The 20,135-nt window shown below is 39.6% G+C and overlaps 1 protein-coding gene across 2 annotated transcripts in view; it reads left to right on the forward strand.

Moving 5' to 3' along the window:
- nhsl2 (NHS-like 2) overlaps positions 1-20,135 on the forward strand; it is a 244,198-nt gene that overhangs the window by 29,629 nt on the left and 194,434 nt on the right. The window contains exon 1 of one of the 2 annotated variants that reach the window (XM_074623121.1): positions 943-1,120. The exons of the other annotated variant lie outside the window; for it this stretch is intronic. Within the exon in view, the coding sequence (XP_074479222.1) occupies positions 1,018-1,120 (103 nt within the window). The 5' untranslated portion in view covers positions 943-1,017. Of the gene's footprint in view, positions 1-942; positions 1,121-20,135 lie in introns of those variants that run through there. 2 annotated transcript variants of the gene reach the window in all.

Here is a 20,135-nt window from a genome sequence, read left to right on the forward strand (position 1 = left end):
GGGACTGTGATGAATGCAGATCCCACTGTTCTGATTGCATACAAAAAGTTAACTTTTTATACTCCGATTTTATGCATATGATGGTGTGTTCTTTACGACAGTATTCCTAAAATTAGATTTTTTTAAAAATCGCAATTTAACGCAATATATTGAATCGTAACCCCTGTATCGTGATACGTATCGTATCGGCAGATTCTTGCCAATACACAGCCCTACTAATCAAATGAAGCAAAGAGATGAGTGTATAAATATGATGACAACAAATAGGAGTTACATGAACACACACATTAGGCCGGACTAGAAGATGCCGAGTCAGAGGAAAGTGTTTGACAAATGCTGAATATACTGTATACAACATAAAAATCAATGATGTTTGTGTTGCGTAGGTGTGTGTGTGTGTGTTTAGCATATGTTGCTTTGTGCGTTTCCTCTTGTGTGTGTGTATGTGTGTGGGCAGGGCTGACGCAGCAGAACTGACTGCAGCGTGGCGAGCGAGAGAGGTGACACACACACACATATACACACAAATATATTTATACTCGGAGTGATGCTGCAGAAATATAACAGTCAGACGTGACACGCTGCCTGCAGGTATGTGGAAAGATCACTTCGGGGTTATCATGTGAACTGTCACCGTTGTTAAGTTGCGTTGAGAGGAAGAGACCTCGTGAGAGAGAGAGAGAGAGAGAGAGAGAGAGAGAGAGAGAGAGAGAGAGAGAGAGAGAGAGAGAGAGAAGAGAGAGAGAGAGAGAGAGAGAGAGAGAGAGAGAGAGAGAGAGAGAGAGAGAGAGAGAGAGAGAGGAAGAGAGAGAGAGAGAGAGAGAGAGAGAGAGAGAGAGAGAGAGAGAGAGAGAGAGAGAGAGAGAGAGAGAGAGAGAGAGAGAGAGAGAGAGAGAGAGAGAGAGAGAGAGAGAGAACAAGTGGACAGAGAGACGGATAGAGAGGAGGAGAGTGTAGTCAAAGTAACGGAGATAGATAGATAGATAGATAGATAGATAGATTAGAGGGGAAGGAGGGATGCGTTGGAAAAGGAGGCGATCGCCAGCTCAGGGGAGGACGGGAGTTGATGAAAATGAGGAGAAGAGCTCAGACACCTCCTTCAGAGTGCATCTCTTTAAAGGTAGAGTGTTTGCCGCATTAATGTCTTGTCACCTCAAGTGTGTTGTCAAGTGAGCAGTTAGTGCATCAAATCAATATGTTGCCTTCTGTGTGTGTGTGTGTGTGTTGACTTAAATAATAATTTTGCCGATTTAAGGCTGTAATTTACAGTGATGGAATGCAACTAAGTACATTTACTAAAGTACCAAACTTAAGTACAATTCGGAGGTAGTTGTACTTGACTATTCGCTACTTTATACTTCTACTTCACTACATCTCCAGCCGGCTAGACTGTCATCAGGTTATTAAATGGGCGTTATCAGTGGTTATCAGACCCATAGGGGCCTGCTACACCCACTAGTAGGTGGGTTTTATTTTTGGCATCATTGAGCAAAAATCCCATAATACCCTTTCAGCATATTGTAATTCAAGTGTTCTGAGAGAAAACTAGACTTCTGCTCCTCCTCATGGCTCTGTTTTCAGACTTTAGAACATCTAGCCTGTGACGGGAGACGTTGACCAATCACAGGTCATTTCATTGAGAGAGCGTTCCTATTGGCTGTGCTCCGGTCATGTGACTGGAACTTGGCGTTCCTTCAACAGATTTCACAATGGCGGCGTCACAAACTATCTAATTTTCCAGCTAAACCGTGCACTACAAGATGATTCTGAGAACATCTGAGGAGAGAAATAGGCATTAACATAACAGAATATTGATTCATATTTGATCAGCGCTGCCTAGTTTTACCGTTTGGTCGGAGTTCGCGAGTGATTGACAGCCACATAGACAGCAGATGGACAGATCAGATCAGCTCTTACTGCTTGTTTTTCTCCGGTCTGTTTTTTAACTTTTTAATTCATTTTTAATATTTCTTTTAACCATTTAACCGATAGCATTAATCAGTTAAAATTCTTAATGTTGGTTAAACGGTTAATTATTAACATTCCTAGTTCAAAACGTTATATGCAGTTTTTGTGGCGTGTTATAACGTGTTGCTGTTAGGTTTCGCTTTCACTTTTACAACGCAGTAGGTGTAGCAGGCCCCTACTGACCCACATCTATGAGGCTGATAATGCACATTTAACGAGCTGATAACTGTCAGGTGCCATGTCAGAGGGACATTTTTACCAGCTGAACATTAAAGTGATGCTTACACATGAAAGCATCAATAATTATGTTCCAATTATATGATATCTATTATTCTGAGTACTTTTGGTACATTTTGCTGCTAATACTTTTCTACTTCTACTCCAGGTAAAAATTTGAATGCCGTTTTACTTGTAACAAAGTATTTCTACACTTTTGTATTTGTATTTTTACTTCAGTAAAAGGTCTGAGTACTTCTTCCACAACTGGTTATGTATTTATTTATTTAGTTCTAAAAACAGTAACAGAGATATAAGATGCTGGTTTCCTGTCTCTGGAAATGTTGGTTTGATTGTGACATTTGTGGTTCTGCAGACGTTCCTGTGGTCTGGACACAAGATTGCATATTAGGACAATAAAATGTTGAGCAGTAAGTGTATATTTAGTGGGATATTTGCACTCAGCCAAGATGAATAAGGTACTCGGTTCTAATGGACAGAATAAATAATGTCTTTGGTTGTTTCTGCAGCATTGATCACTTGACGCAGACGTACAGTACCTACCAAGGATAAACTCTGAGAGCCAGTCAGAAGTTACACTCAAAGATGAAATTATGCCACGAAATCCTGCCAGACCTGTAATACTGTGTACTTTGCGCGTGGAGCCAAGATAAACAGATGTCTTTCATATGTGGATGCTTGACTCATTCCAAACAAATGAGCTTAAAAGAGGACTCTATGTGGATGCATTACCCAAACCACCGCGAGCCTCTGCTAGCCTCTGCTGGTCTCTGCAGCCTGCAGCCAACACATAGACGCTCGTTTGAATCATTTTGCTATCAAACATCTGTAGCTCTTATTATTTAACTGTTTTCTTCATCTATCATCGTATTTTACCGGTGGTTTGTTGTAATGTGGTTGTGGTGAGACACACAGAGAGAACGTCCCTGGCAGCTGGACGCAGGACATTGAATTACAGTAGACATGGCCTGGCAGCGATGCATTGTTGATACTGTCCTGTTTTTATAGCAATCCTCATCTTTCTTATCCTGTCAGAGGAACTCAGAATCAGGTGTTTGACCTCCAGGATGTCAGTTTTGTATTATTAAGATGTATTAACTGTTTGAAGTTATGTATATAAAGTGAAACAAATGCCTTATATGTTAGATTGTGTCAGTCATTTTAAAGGTGCTCTGTGGAGTTTACATTCACTGTTTCTCACCAAAACACGTTAGCAGTGTCTCCATTCACATCTTTTTATGCACATTTTGAAGTATCTCATTAGAAAAGCTGTATGGAAATGGCAAAATTTGACAAAACTTCCTCAATTGTGGAAAACAAGTTTTTACTTTCGCTTGAGGTTTGTCAAAAGAGTTGATGTGCTTAATAGATTACTGATTATTGTCGAATAAATTCTGACGTAGCGAACATTTAACTCACATGACTGATCAGCTGTTTCCGCTGTCGACATCTTCTCGGATCGTCCCATAACGTGTGAATGCTTCTTTTCATCTCTGGATATAGAAGTTTTTATTGGACTTTATTAGTTGTAATCCACAGAAGACATTCCACAAATGTGTACCATGAGTTCCAAATATTTCACTATACACAAACATGATGACGGTGTGTGTATTTCCCTGTGGATTGAGCGTTTCGATACTGTCACAGTATTTATATAGGACTTAAGCCTGCTTTATAATAAAAAAACATGAAAATCTCACTTCTTTATAATATGGGACCTTTAAGTAAAAGATATGAGAACTTCTTCCACTACTGTTTTGCACAGAACTAGGCCTATAAAAGCACTCTTTATGAAGTTAACAACCTCAACAATGCAACAGATTTACAATATCACATCATGACTGTTTCTGTAGCGTTTGCTGTCTGTCACTAAGATTTGACTGATGGCATTATTTCTGTTTGAACGGCTGATTTTGGAACATCAGGTTGGGGGGAGCACAGGAGGTTTTTGTTTCATATCTCTGGCCACTACTGCAGTTTTGATTTCCTGATTTTGCACATAATCTGATGTAAAGAGTGACTGTATGTATCACTCAGATAAAATCATTAGTTTGAGTAAAGGGTTTGTCCCCCATACATTGAGGAAATGAATGAATCTCTTTTAAAACTAAATAGATATATTTTGACCGAGACATTTTCTGGGGACATAAAGTCCTGCTCTGCTGTGTGAAAGGGAAATACAACAAGCTGGTGTTTGTTTGTGACAACCAGCCTCAGGCTAAAGGACGGTCTGCTGTGCGACCCTGCTCACATGGCAGGGCGAGACAGACACACTGCTCCTGGTTTATAATGTACCTAGAAATGTCTGTTGTCCTGGAGGAAACTTCCTGAAAGATCTTAAAGAGGAAAAAATGAGCCTGATTCATCAGCTCTCCATCTGTCTCTCTGTTGGATCCTTTGTGTGTCCGACTGGAACAGCTCCGTCTCTCAGGCTGACATTTAAATGTGCCCCGAACGCTTTAAATGAGCTTATTTGTCCGTGTCGTCTAAAAACTCTGTTGTTGGAGAGCCTGAATGAAGAGAGGGAAGCAACGCTGTATGTTCTCACAGGATTCTGCACCATTGTGCGTTTTTGTGAGGCCGAGTTTGACCCCAAAATGCTGAGAAATTTTAAATAGGAGGTCAAGTTTTCCCTTTTCCAACTTGCTGTTATGGCAGCGTAGAATTCACTAAGTTATGTTTATCAGAGAAGTTCTGATTTTGCACAATAAATGAAGTAGCTGTTGTGAATTTCCAGACTTTTAGTTAGACAGTATATTATAGAGTAGAACTTGGAGGACACCAAAAATTTGAAGTCAGCCTCAGCAGGTGTCATCATCTTCTGAAATCATCCGCAGGCATCTGAACCAGCGTGCAAAAGAGGAGTTACAGTTCATCTGCATGTTAATAATGGTAATATATCAATATTGTTTTAGTATTAAATATTAGAATCTTGGCAGCAGCACAGAAAATAGGACCGACTAGTTCCACAGCTGCTGGCATGAATACTAACGCTCTGTAAACTATACAGTAAATAAAGGTGAAGTATTACATGTAAACTGTGCAGTTCTTCTGCATATTTGAAAAGCTCATTTATCAGCCCGGTCGCACGAAAAGGCGTGTGAATGACACGATAATGCACAAGTGTGTAATAAGAATGCCGTTCTTGCTTAGGCGTGTCATTTTCACGCCATGTAGTCTGTACTGACTGCAACATAAACGCATCCGAATTAATATGCTACGTTCAGAGCTAGTGAAGTAGCATAAAAAGGGAGAAAGACTGCTGATGGTGGGTGGGAGGTGAGGTGGACGGGTCCAACAAACACAGGACTTTCAACCAGGAGGCCGGTGTTTTGTTTTGTTATATTACGTTTGTGACGTGTTTTCCGTACTGGTGTTACGTTGTTTCTGTACAGATGTTATGTAGTTTACGTACTTATTTACAGCTCAACCGTGACAGTTCTCCTAAACCTAAGTGAGTGTTTTTGTTGCTGTCCCTGCTCGTACTGCACCTTATGGTGCCTTCAAATGGGATCGTGTTTACTGTGTTCATATTATATGAGTTCATATGTTCAGTTTACGAGTTGTGACGTGTTTGTTGACGTTGTCAGAAATGGCGGAGGCCTTGGAAGTTAATTTTTCGGTGCATAATAAGTGAATATATTGTAATATTAGTCATATATAAACTAGTTTGTCTTGGTAATTTTATAATATGTCTGAGGAAAATTTTGATATTCCCAACGGCCTCATCTTTCTCCTCTGTCATTATGCCTTTGCATTTCCTGCATTATGTTACCTGCTTGCTAGCTTGCTAAATTGTTAGCCTGTGTGGCTTCTAGATGCCGACAGTAATGTTAATATTGCCGTTGCTTAGCAACGGTGTTCTCACGACTTAACCACTTGAACGCCACGCATATCGTGTGCACGACTATCCGTGTTGTAAACACGGGTTTCATTTGAAGGCACCAGTAATACACGCGTGTAATATTCGCATAAAGTGACACTGACAAGCTATCCTCTGGTGGACAGGCAGGTCTATTGCACGCTTTGGCGTGATACCGGGTTGCATTTATGCCTCTAAAGTCCAATAAACGTTGATTTATTTGTCAAGTAACTGACGTACTTAAGTAACGCCACTTACGGAGTTATTTTAACCCAAACCACCATCTTTTCTTAAACCTAACTAAGTAGTTTTGTTGCCTAAACCTACGGAAGTTGTTTCCTGGGAAAAGGCTGTATACACGTAACGAGCAGAAATTGACATGTGTTGCTGAACATTCGTAGGAAAACGAATGAAAAAGGAGGGATAATTTTTTTGTAAGATATGACACGAACCGTCGTATGAGGATATGTTGACTTGCGTGAGTAAAAGCAGCGAACACCTCCTTGAATTTTTGCCAGATTTTGCACCAAAAATTTAAATTGAATCTTCATCCTCAAATTCCTCTCAATCAAAGATACATAAAGAACACAGAGATTGACTGGACTGTTTGGCTGTGAAATGAGAACGTTTATGACCCGGCAGCCATGTTGAGATCTCTTTAGGAAATACCAAGCACCGCCCACCAGCAGGAGCAAACTCATTTTACAGCTAAACCGTGCACTACAAGATGATTCTGAACACATTTAAGGAGAGAAATAGGCATTACAGTAACAGAATATTGATTCATATTTGATCAGCGCTGCCTAATTTGACCGTTTGATCGGAGTTAGCGAGGGATTGACAGCTGCCTCCGTTGAATGAACAGCCAATAGGAACGCTCTCTCTGAAATGACCTGTGATTGGTCAAAGTCTCCCGTCAGGGGCTAGATGTTCTAAAGCCTGAAAACAGAGCCATGAGGAGGAGCAGAAGTCTAGTTTTCTCTCAGAACACTTGAATTACAATATGCTGAAAGGTTATTATGGGATTTTTTCCCAATGATGCCAAAAACATTCTGCTTACTGCAGCTTTAAAGCATTAACTGAGTCCATTATTCACATCACTATTAAAGGTCCCATATCGTGCTCATTTTCAGGTTCATACTTGTATTTTGTGTTTCTACTAGAACATGTTTACATACTTTAATGTTTAAAAAACCCTTTATTTTCCTCATGCTGTCTGCCTGAATATACCTGTATTCACCCTCTGTCTGAAATCCTCCGTTTTAGTACATTTCAATTGAATTGCAACAGAATTGCGTTGCTACGCAACAGCTCGGGTCCATGTTTACGTCCTGTCATCTGATGTCATTCACATCCACTGCAACAGGAAATAAACTGAGACCCATTTAGAATGTTTACGTTTAAAGCTTTGAAATGGTCTAAATATTGTAGAATAGTGACATCACAAATGGACAGAAATCCTGAAGGCTTGTTCCAAAAGCTCAGTTTCTGAATACGGGCCGTGTGTATTTCTCTGTGGATTGAGCGTTTCGTTACTTTCAAAGTATTTATATAGAACTTAAACCTGCTTTATAATATAAAAGCCATGAAAATGTCACTTACAATATGGGACCTTTAAATCTATGTATTGTGGCTCGCGTTACACCTCCTGCACACTATTTGCTGTGTCATTTCTGGTGTGAACGCCCCGACTATCTGGATAAAGGAAGTCTGACCGCCTTGCACTCACACACACATACCGAGCCTGGGGGGTCTGGAGCTGGAGGCAGTGGAGTAGAAGGAAACCGGCCTGACATTTAGACGTTTGGCAGAGTATTGTGGCATCAGAGAGTCACATTTTACTCCTCTTTTACTCCTTTACCCCCCCCTATCTTGGTGTGTGTGTGAGAGCAAGGCAGTCACACTTCCTTTATTCAGCTAGTCGGAGCGTTCCCACCAGAAATGACACAGCAAATAGTGTATAGGCAAACAAGATAAGCTATTTGCACCTGTGAATATACTGTAAGAGCATATAAGACTTCTTTGAGTTTGTTGCCCTCTCATATAGTGTACTTCCCTCAGTGGGACCTCCAGCTGTACTTCCTGGGACTCGCTGACTTCAAACTCAAACAAACACTTGAACACAACCTCCAATTAGTTGATTTGGACGGGATTCATCCGCTAAATTGGTTCTGACTCAAACATCAACGTTTATTCAGATGAAGGACGATAAATTATCATATTGAATTATCGCCCAGCCCTACTCCTGCAGCTTAATAGGCATCTATGTTTATCTTTTTTGATAATATTTATTTTTATTTCAATTGGTTTATCTTGTTTGTGTGATGATTTTGTCACCTTATAAGTAGTGAAATGATCTGAATCAGTATCAGAATTGGTATCGGGCTAAAAAGTTGGATCAATGCATCTTTTAACTTTTGTCTTTTTACAGCCTCCTTTCAAACCTACAGGAGGTAGCTGTTTTAATTTCAAATAGTAGATTTCAGATGAAATATCACTTGAAATCAGGCGACATCCTCCGGGTCTGTAGTGAAGCCAACGCTGTAGTGTCTTAAACCTGCATTCTTTCTAACATCCGGCAGGGGGCGACTCCTCTGGTTGCTAAAAGAAGTCTGATTGTATAGAAGTCGATGAGAAAATGAGCCTACTTCTCTCTTGATTTATTACCTCAGTAAACATTGTAAACATGAGTTTATGGTCTCAATCTCTAGTTTCAAGTCTTCTTCAATACAGCATGATGTTCATTTAGCAAATTATGGTCCCATTTAGAGTCAGATAGACCATAAAGCAGGGGATGCTTTAGGGCGGGGCTACCTTGTGATTGACATGTCGCTACCACGGCGTTGTCCGGTGTGGGAGTTGTCCTTGTTTTTGTCTTAGAACTTTAACCCTTTCACAGTGTGTTTTCACTTCATGAAAGTTAATTGTACCTAGCTCCACTCTCTCTTGTCACTTCTGGTTCCAAAAAAACAAGATAACAAAGGCCAAAAACCAAGATGGCGACGGCCAAAACCAAGGTGGCGACGGCCAGATACCAAGATGGCGACTGCCAAAACCAAGATGGTGACGGCCAAAAAACAAGTTGGTGACGGCCAATTACCAAGATGGTAATGGTCAAGAACCAAGATAACGATGGCTGAAAACCAAATTGGCGATGGCTAAAAACCAAGTTGGTGACGGCCAATAACCAAGATGGTGATGGCAAATAACCAAGATGGTGATGGCTAAAGACCAAGATGGCGACGGCCAAAAACCAAGATAATTAACCAAATAACCAAGATGCTGACGGCCAAAAACCAAGATGGCGATGGCCAAAAACAAAGATGGCGATGGCCAAAAACCAAGATGGCGATGGCCAAAAACCAAGATGGCGATGGCCAAAAACCAAGATGGCGACGGCCAAAACAAAGATGGCGATGGCCAAAAACCAAGATGGCGATGGCCAATAACCAAGATGGCGATGGCCAAAAACCAAGATGGCGATGGCCAAAAACAAAGATGGCGATGGCCAAAACCAAGGTGACGATGGCCAGATACCAAGATGACGACTGCCAAAAACCAAGATGGCGACGCCCAAAACAAAGATGGCGTCGGCCAAAAACCAAGATGGCGACGGCCAAAAACCAAGATAATGCCAAACTTGAGGCTTCAAAACCATGATTTACAAACCAATGGGTTACGTTGATTATGTCCATTTCTTATTTACAGTCAATGCTTGAAATGTCTTGCTCAAGGGCACCCCGATGACCATTTCTGAGATAGAAAACAGCGCCTTTCCCTATTCACATTCCCCACCTGTGTGTTCCCAGCTGGTGTGGGACTCGAGCCGGCAACCTCCTGCGTCTCCAGCCTGCAGGCAGCTGCTGGCCCAGATAGTGTCGTCGTCAGTCTGTTGTTCAGCAGAGGGAGAAACTGGCTTTGTGTTAATTAAAGTGTTTCCCTCAGCCGGGTTTCACTCCATTCAGCAGATTTAGTTAATTTCAGAGTCTTCCACCGGCCTCCCGTTCACCCTCGGCAGCTGCACAAGAATATATTTGTCTCACTTCCTCAGAGGAACTTTATTAAAAGTTCATTGTTTTGTAGTTCCATTCTCTTCATTTTCATTACCGTCTGGAGAGAATTAGGTCTAGATTTTACAGGGCTTTTATTCTGCAGTTTTTCTTGGTATGGCAACATAAACCTTTCTTCTGACTTAGAATAATTGCGTTGTTAGTAATGGTTGTAAGTATTTTTAGGGATTTTGGTACTGCAGAGATTCCCCAGAAAGATAAACTAAAGGATGAAATGCTCCGTAATGGTTTGAGAAAAGTTCTTGGCTAATCAAGCTCTTTATAAATCTGCTGGATTATTATTATTTTTGTAAGATGATTTTTTTTTAAATAGGGTAAGAAATGCAGATCTTTTGTCAGATATCACGATTGTCTGGTACCTATGTATTCCTCATCCTCTAAAAACTTACGAAATGTTCATGAAAAGTTGACATTTAGGAGATAAAATGCTTGTTTTTTAGAAGACAGTGAACATTCTAGTAATTGTCACATTGTCGAAAGTAAAGTATCATATTTTATTGTTAATTTGACAAAATGATTAGCCAAATGAATGTAATGTATTGTAACACATTGTATCATATCATATTGTTCCTTATATTATTATATCAAATCATATCATATTGTATTGTAACAAATTGCATTGCATTGTATCGTATGATATTTAGAGATGTTCCGACACCTGAACTCAGCCAATACCGAGTACCGATCTGATACCAGTGTGTTAAAACAAAAATATATATATCAATAATATTTTTTTAACAGCTGTATACTAGTAACCATGGTGGAGAGGAGGTTGTGTTGCTCTGGCTCTATTTATTTGGAGTGGAGAGGAGGTTGTGTTGCTCTGGCTCTATCTATCTGATGTGGAGAGGAGGTCGTGTTGCTCTGGCTCAATCTATCTGTCGTGGAGAGGAGGTTGTGTTGCTCTGGCTCTATATCTGGCGTGGAGAGGAAGTTGTGTTGGTCTGGCTCTATCTATCTGGCGTGGAGAGGAAGTTGTGTTGCTCTGGCTCTATCTATCTGGGTTGGAGAGGAGGTTGTGTTGCTCTGGCTCTATCTATCTGGGTTGGAGAGGAGGTTGTGTTGCTCTGGCTCTATCTGTTTGGCGACGCTGGGAAGCTACTTGACATCCTCCTGGATCCACCTTCTCACATATGTTCACATTATATGTATTCATTTTTGTCATATGGATTGTCTATGTTGTATTTTCATTATGTTGTTACTCTGTACACACGACATCTATTGCACGTCTGTCCGGCCTGGAAGGAGGATCCCTCCTTTGTTACTCTTCCTGAGGTTTCTACCATTTTTTCTTTTTGCCCTTGCCTGATCGGTTCTGCGCATGTGCAAGCCCCAACAGAGATGAGTAAGAGGAGAGATGGCTCACTAATAAGCGACTTCCACCATCGATTTCGGAGGCAGAAATCTTTTTTTCCGGAGCTGACGATGGAAGTCGCTAACGAGTGAGTCGACTCGTTCCTTTCTCATCGCTGTTGAGAGTATGGTAACAAATCTTACCGTGATTTATCGTTAAGTTATTGAATCTTATCATCATATCGCACTATATTGTATCAAAGTATCGTATTATAACGAATTGTTTCAGCGAATCTTATTGTGTCGAATTGTAAATATGATATCACACTGAATCTTATTGAATCGTAACCAGTGATATTGCATCATATCGTGTTGTATCATATGGAATTTATTTTATTTTATTGAATTTTATCCAATCTTGGCACACTTGATTGTATCATATAGAATCGTATCATATGGTATGGTATGGTATGGTATGTAAGCATATTGTATAGGATTGGACAGTAGGGATGCAACGATCTGACTTTTTAAGTCTCGATACCGATATAGTTACCTGGGCTTTGAGTATCGGCCGATATGGAGTACCGATCCGATACCAGTGTTTAATTAATAAGCCGTATGCCTCACTGTGTGGAAGTCACTGTTCTTTTATATGTAAGACAACATCAGGCTTGACTTAAACATTGTTTAACTTTGTAAAACAAAATGTAACAAATAAATAATATAATTTTGTATTTGAGTTATACAAATTGAATTTTTAAATATTATTAAAATAATAAATCGTACACCAGCAACTTCTTAAAAAATCATTAAAATTAATAGAATTTGTATTATTATTAAAATAATAAATTGTACACCGCTAACTTGGTAAAAAATCTTCAAAATCAACAGGAATTACAATTCAAGTGTAAACCTTTTTAATGCAGCAAAACAATTGGTCAAAATTTAAAGAGGAATTACAATTCCAGTACATAATGTATGTAGTATATAAACATAGAATAGAAATGAATAGATTGTTTTTGTTTTTCTTTACTTGAGAATGAAATAAGAGGAAAGAAAACATGAGAAATACTGTAACTACTCATGTGACCTCTTTGGGCCTCTGTAAGATTTACATTAAGTTTTTTTTTTTTTACTCAAATAGAGCAGATAACACTTCCTGGAAGTATCCTCCTATGACCTCATTATCTTCTCCTTGTTCACTAGATCCTGTGGTTGTTTACACAGGCCTGTCGAGGAGAGGAAGTGTCTCTAAAATGAATAATCTGTGCGGATGCGTCAGAGCAGATTATTTTGTGCGAGCTTGTTTTGCTGAAGAGGCTATTACTGTACGTCTGGTTTACAGTTAAATTTCCTCTTCTGTCCCTCAGGCAGAGATTTCTTTCCCCCAGCAGAGCCTCTTTTTCTCTTTTCAGCTGTCAGATTTGTCACTCTCCTTGTGCTCGTCCTCCTGTCACAGCTTTCTGTCTTCTTCCACTCTATTTTTTTCCCCTCTTTGGGCTGTGTCTCGTTTCACTCGTCTTCCCTCCGTCTCCGGCTCATTCTGCAGATTGTCGAGCGATGACAGAAACTGGTTTGAGATCGACAGACAGAGAGAGGACAAGAGGGCAAACAGAGAGGAAAAAACAACAACAAGAAAAACAGTGAATTAGTGGAACAGAAAAGGAGAAAAGGAGGGCAGAGAGGTGTGAGAAAACCAAGAAAATGGGAGTGGAAATGAGATAAAAAGAGAGGTTACAAGCGGACTACTTTTCATCTGGAAAAAGTTGAAGATTTCTTTACAATGTGTTTGACATTTTGGGAAACATGCTCATTCGCTTTCTTGCCGAGAGTTAGATGAGAGGATCGATACCACTCTCATGTTTGAACATTAACTGTGGAGCTAGAGCCAGGAGGTAGTTAGCTTAGCTTAGCACAAACACTGGGAACAGGGGGAAACAGCTAGCATGGCTGGTTTCTAGTTTTGACTCCTTGTTAAACCACAACTTGTTGTCTTTACTTTTCTTTCTTTCTTCTTTTCTTTGTTTGTGTACTACTGATTAAAAATACAAGACACAGCATGTTATTAAGTTTGGAGCCAGAACCAGGAGGTGGATAGCTTAGCTTAGCTTAGCTTAGCACAAAAACTGGAAACGGGGGGAAACAGCTAGCACGACTGTTTCTAGATAGGACTCTACGTAAAACCACAACTTTTTCTTTTTCTTTCCGGGACGGATTAAACAACAATACACAACACGAAGTTTATATATGCTGGTTTCCTACTTTTGGACCGAGCCCTGATAATTGTTTCCTTCTGCTTCTAGTCTTTATGCTAAGCTAAGATAATCTAACTCTCAGCATTTCCATAAATGTCACACATTTTTCCTATGCTTTGGCAATATCTGCCATTTCACAATGTGATTTCAGTTCATGAAAGTTAATTGTCATAGCTCCACTCTCTCGTGTCAATTCCAAACCAAGATGGCGACGGCTAAAAACCAAGATGGTGACGGCCAAAAACCAAGATGGTGACGGACGAAAACCAAGATGGTGACGGCCAAAAACCAAGATGGCGAAAGCCGAATGTAAATCTTTCTTATGCTCATATAAAGTTGAGAGATTAGGACAGAAATTGTGAAAATGATAAAACAAGAAATGATTATTGAGAGAAAAAGGAGAACAAAAGAGGGCAGAGTGACCCTGGAAATGACAGAGATATGATTCGATGAAATGTTAGCCTATAGAGAGAACAACAGAAAAAGAGAGAGGAGAGATGGATGGAAAGAAAGTTGAAAGTATGAGAGGAAAAGTAAATGACACAAAAAGGAAAGAGAGGGGAAGACGGGAGGAAAGTTGTATAAGAAAGAAAGAGGAGATAAAAAAAAAAAAGAAAGTGGAAGAGAGACATGAATTGGTGAGTGGGCGGATGAAAATGAAAGAGTGTTACTGTAGTACGATGCCCTCTGTGAAGGAATGCATCATTCATCAGCCTCTCTATTAGCCTCTATGTGTGTGTGTGTGTGTGTGTGTGTGTGTGTGCGTATGTGTTCATATTAGGTATCTGCTTCAGGCCAACAGTGTAGATTTCAAGTGGGCGGTGCAGTGTTAAAAGTGTGTGTGCCATGTGGTTATTGTTCATGTGTGTGTACAAAACATATTACATCACAGTCACTTCCTGTGTTACATATCAAAACTGATTTTTAAAGTGTGTAGTGGCAGTGTGTGTATTGTTTGTGGTTATAAAATTCATACTTGTGGCGAACAAGAGCATTTTGGGAATGCTGCCCGTCTGGAAGATACCTCGTGTGTGTGTGTGTGTGTGTGTGTGTGTGACTAATACTACCAGTCTGAATTGACAATGACAGACTTGTCTGTTGTTTATGTGCGCTGCTGCATGACGTTGCAGTTTTCTCTCCAGCAACTTTGGCACAAACTCTGCTCACAGTCAAGGTCATTCAAGGTTTAACATCCAAATCCTTTCACTTCAACTCCTTTAACTTCAATGTAAACCCATCAGCGTCAGTATCAGATGGTCAGTGCAACAGATGTAGTATAAAGAGCAAGAAAACAAACACAGGGTCACTGTTTGTGTCAAGTATGAAACCACAGCTGATTAGACTGTTGTCAGGCTATTAAATAGGCGTCATCAGTCGCTATAAGCCCCATAGATGTGGGTCAGTAGGGGCCTACTACACCCACTAGTAGGTTTTATCATCTATTCACATGTTAGATCACAGAAAGAAGGTATAAAAGAACACGACACCGACCTCTAGCGGCTGTAGTAATTATGACAGGAGCAGAAGCAGAAGTCAGGTGAGGGTTACCCTAACCCTAACCCGACACAAGGTTTTCACCACGGAGACCGGAGTTTGCATCCAGTGTGAAACCATCAATGTGTAGTTGTCTTTGTGTTTGTAGTTATTTTAACCCAAAAAACGTTTTTCCCTAAACTTAAGTGCTTTATTTGCTTAAACCTAAAGAAGTTGTAGTGTTATTGCCTAAACCAACAGAATTTGTAGCTTTATTGCCTAAACCTAAAGAAGTTATAGTTTTATTGCCTAAACCTAAAGAAGTTGTAGTTTTATTGCCTAAATCTACAAAAGTTGTAGTTTTGTTGCCTAAACCTACAGAAGTTGTAGTTTTGTTGCCTAAACCTAAAGAAGTTGTAGTTGTATTGCCTAAACCTGAAGAAGTTGTAGTTTTGTTGCCTAAACCTACAGAAGTTGTAGTTTTGTTGCCTAAATCTAAAGAAGTTGTAGTTCTGTTGCCTAAACCTAAAGAAGTTGTAGTTTTGTTGCCTAAACCTACAGAAGTTGTAGTTTTGTTCCCTCAACCTAAAGAAGTTGTAGTTTTTTTGCCTAAACCTAAAGAGCGATATATTGATAATTTTAGCTTATTGATGTCCATATCTAACATAATATCGTGTTTAAAATATGAAATGTACGATATGTATTAAAAAACGATTTGTGTCTAATATTGCAAAAATAAAACTGATGTCATGTCTTGGTTAGCAATTACACTATTAGATTATTTTGTTTTTTATAATTGCTGTATTATCACCATTATTTCAATAAATTCAGATCATAATTAATATTATACTAATATTTATTGTTACAATTATTTATTTATTTATGTACTACTATTTGCCTGTTATTCTGATTGCTCTTATTAGGAAGTATGTGATGGTAATTGCAGTAGCAGTGTTAGCGGTAGCTTATAGATTGAAAGCATGAACGCTAAAACGGAAGAAAACATTTAATTTCATTGTTCATTATAGTATATTATATTATATTATGTTATATTATATTATATAGCAGTAATTCTAGCTTAACTATTGAGATTCTAAGTAACTGAAGACAAAACTTTATTTTTCTACTCCTCGTAGATCATAAACCCTTTAATAGAATAACGACTCGTTGAAATCGGTTGAGAAATGTAGACGTTATAGTGCTTTCTATCCAGACAAATGGCAGCTCCCCCGTTCACTTGTACAGGCCTACAGGCCAGTCTTGCCTGGTCCAATATGGCGCCCACGTTGACGTATCGCTGCAACGGGCGTCCAATGATGACGTCTATGTATATATGTCTATGATTAATACTACGTCATTTGATCGGCCGTCGAATAACGCTGCGATTGGGTTTACATTAGAGTTAGTTGAAAGCCCGGTTCGTCACATACTGTCGACGTCGGATTCCGATGCCGTGGGGCGCTGACCAATCAGCGGTATTTCCCTCGTCCCATCTTCCTCTTCTTTCTCCTTTCCTTCACCTTTCCTCCTCTGTCTCCATCCTACCTCTCTCTCTCTCTCGTTCTGTCTAGACAGCCTCAGCAGTAAATATTCTGTAATCAGCCTCACATGCTTCTCAGCTCACACAGGGCTGCTGCTGTCACCACACACACTGACTACACTCTGTGTGTGTGTGTGTGTGTGTGTCCTTCCATCTCTAGTTTTTGATCTGAGTGCCAGTGTCTATTTCACATGCAAATGATTTAAAGTGCATCTCTCGTCCGTCATCCCTCTCTTCGTCCAGCTGCAGTGTGAACCAGAGAGAGAGAGGCTCGTCTTTATCTTTGAACCAAACCCTTTAGAAGATTTTCAACGCTGAGTCGGGTCAAATAAATGTAGGAATAACTCTCACTGTGTCCATGAAGTGTGACCGCACATAGGTCATAGGGAGGATCACAGGGTTTGGAACGTCTGTGTGTGCATTGCTGGTTCATTTAGACAGCGCTTCAGTTTTGAAGAGGGGTTCAGTCTTCAATGATTCAGTTTTTTACTTACTGGGAGTGAATTCAGTTGCCTAGCAGTACCAGCCAAAACGTAGGTTTCTGATTGGCTGAGCCCCATGAATTTTGTCTGACAACATGTTTTATCAGGAAGTGGTGGGAAGCTATGGAGCCTCGGGGGGGATTTTACTCTACAACGCTTTCTAGAAAGTTGGCACTGCACCCGAAAAAATCAAACCAAAGCAGTGCATGCTCTGATGTGTTGTTTTTTTCTGCTTCACTCTCTCCTCCATCATCCTCTTTATATTCTCCTCCTTTTTAAACCTTGTCCTCCTTATCAGCCTCAGTATCTGTTTTTTTTCATTCTTTAACTCTCTCCATCAACTCATCTTTCTGCCTGTCTGCAGCTCAGTTAAAAGAAGATTATTGAGTGAGAATAAAACCAATTTCAAAAGACCAGACAATGCCTTTATTTAATTTAGACAGTCCCACCCCCCAAGTAGGTCAATTAAATAGCAGTTAACATATCCTTTGGCGTTTGTATATGTTTTATTATGTGTAATTGTTTTTACAAACTTGCTCTGTGTGTAAATTTAGAAAATATCTGACTTGTTGTATACAGTAGTATTGTAAGATGAGATTTGTTTTTGTGAAGATTTATGTTGTATATTACCTTATTTTTCTCAGGTTTATTGACAAAATTTGTATATACAGTGTATATATATATTGCAGCCCAGTCTCACAGCAGTTCGTGAAATAGTCACAACATTTAATGTATTGATTTGTGTACATAGACACGAATTTCCAAATTTTTTTGTGATGGTCAGCACAAAATCAATTCGTATGTAATCCATGTATTCATAAACCAGGAAGTATAAAGCATAGGGAGGAGGTCGAGGTGGATGGGTGCCTCAAAAACGCTGGACGTTTGCCCAGTAGGCCACTGTTCGTGTCCCGTGTGAAACCAGAAGTCAACATTGATTTGTCACGTAACTTCCATACTTAAGGTATGGCACTTCCAGAGTTATTTTAACCCAAACCACGATCTTTTCCTAAACCTAACTAAGTAATTTTGTTTCCTTAGTTTAACCACGTCGATCTATTCCTAAAACTTATTAAGTAGTTTTATTTTGAAAGACTGGAGCGGAAATTGGCACGTGCGTCATGTGTTGATGGACAGTCGAGGGAAAACGCACTAAAAATATGTTGTTTAAAGTCGCGCTGATCGTCACGACAAAAAGGGAAATTTGTGTCTATGTACACGAATCAAATTTCCTGACTATTTCACAAACTGCCGTGAGACTGTGTTGTGTATTCTCTTATGTTCCTTAATTAAGATTGGGAACTACACAATATGCTGCACCTTGCCTGTAATGTTAGTGATTGCCCGAATAATATAATGGCATAATATAACCCCTTTCCATAGGACTGCACCATTAATTGAAATTTTATCGAAATCGCATTATGGCCTACTGCAATTTTCTAATTGTAGGCGGCGGAATATTTGGTAAGGGTGAAATGTGTCAAAATACCATTTTAAACTAAATATTGTGGTGCTGCAGAGATGTCCCGGCCTACACATCATATTCTACAGACTTATTAAAACATTTTTGTTTAGTACAGATCCTCACAAACACCACACCATAATCATTTAATGTTTTTCAATGAAAATGAGAATAATGACGTAAAAATTATCATTACCTCTAAAATCACAAATCATATCACAATTGCAGTCAAAAATGATCACAATTTTATATTATTTCAAAATCGTGCAGCCCTACTTTTCAAGCACTTCAGGGAGCTTTAGGCGTGTTTCATAGTCAATTATGAAACCATTAGTAATGATCTTAACAAAAATAAGTCTGGTATAATAAAAGGAAAACATTTAAAAAAATTGTATGTCATTTCCATCCTGTTAGTGAAAGGTGCTAAATCCAAAATTCAAAGAATATTTATTATTGAGGGATTGCCTCCACACAGCTCTCAACATGGCGACGGCTGCAGCTAACGGTGCTAACAGTGCTAACAACGGTAATACTGCTGACAGTGCAAAGAGTGTTGACCTGGGGGGCAACCAGAGGGTGGACGCTACGCTTCCGCGACCACGCTGTGGGTTGGGACGGCGTCATCAGCTGTAACCGCCTTATGAGAGCAGCAGAGCGGCGGCTGTGAGCTAGCAGGTGAAAGTACAGATTTCAACACACACAGAGGGAGAGCAACTTCATTCTCTGCTCAGGTAGACATGCATCTTTACATAGACAATAGTTGTTTGCTTCTATATTAATGCTCTGGATATTGAATTTAGCACCTATAAAGTGAATCACCACTCAAGTGTTTTCTTGGCTGTTAGTACTTTTTAAGAATTATTGTAGTTTCCCCCCATTTCTCCATATAAATCATTAATGTCCTTAAAGTGTGGGATTTAAAATGTATGCATTGTTAAACAGGAAGCTTTTACACTTAGCACAGCTGATGAATCCACAGGCAGAGAGACATTGGCATGAAGTCAGGAAAAAGATGTGATTCTACAACCCTGTTGTGTACTGTATGTGTTAAGAGGAGGCTGTGGTCACATCAGCTCAGGAAATACTGGTTCACATCCAGGAAATGAGCTTTTATGAGCTTGTTCACTTCGTCATCTTTTGGTTTCAGTTTTTTTTAAATATTATTTGTTGATTGATGGCTGATGATTTCTGTTCACTGTTAAATCTAACAGATCCTTTATAGCACTAACATCTTGAGGAAATCCACAACAAATACGGACAAAAATACAAAAGTTATACAACCTCATATTAACCTACTTTTCTGTCAGCTCATAAGACACAATCTAGAGTCACAGGTAACACAAATATGTAACATTTATCGGTGTAATAAAAGGAAAGTACAGTATTTTGTGCCAAGCAAAGATCCAGTTCTGATCATGTCCACTAGGCCGCAGTAGAGCCCAGCTGTTGGAGGAAACCTGCTGCTTTACCACCGTTTGTCTGTGTGATAGAGA

The sequence above is a fragment of the Sebastes fasciatus genome, chromosome 22, assembly GCF_043250625.1.
Source record: "Sebastes fasciatus isolate fSebFas1 chromosome 22, fSebFas1.pri, whole genome shotgun sequence".
Lineage (NCBI taxonomy): Eukaryota > Metazoa > Chordata > Actinopteri > Perciformes > Sebastidae > Sebastes > Sebastes fasciatus.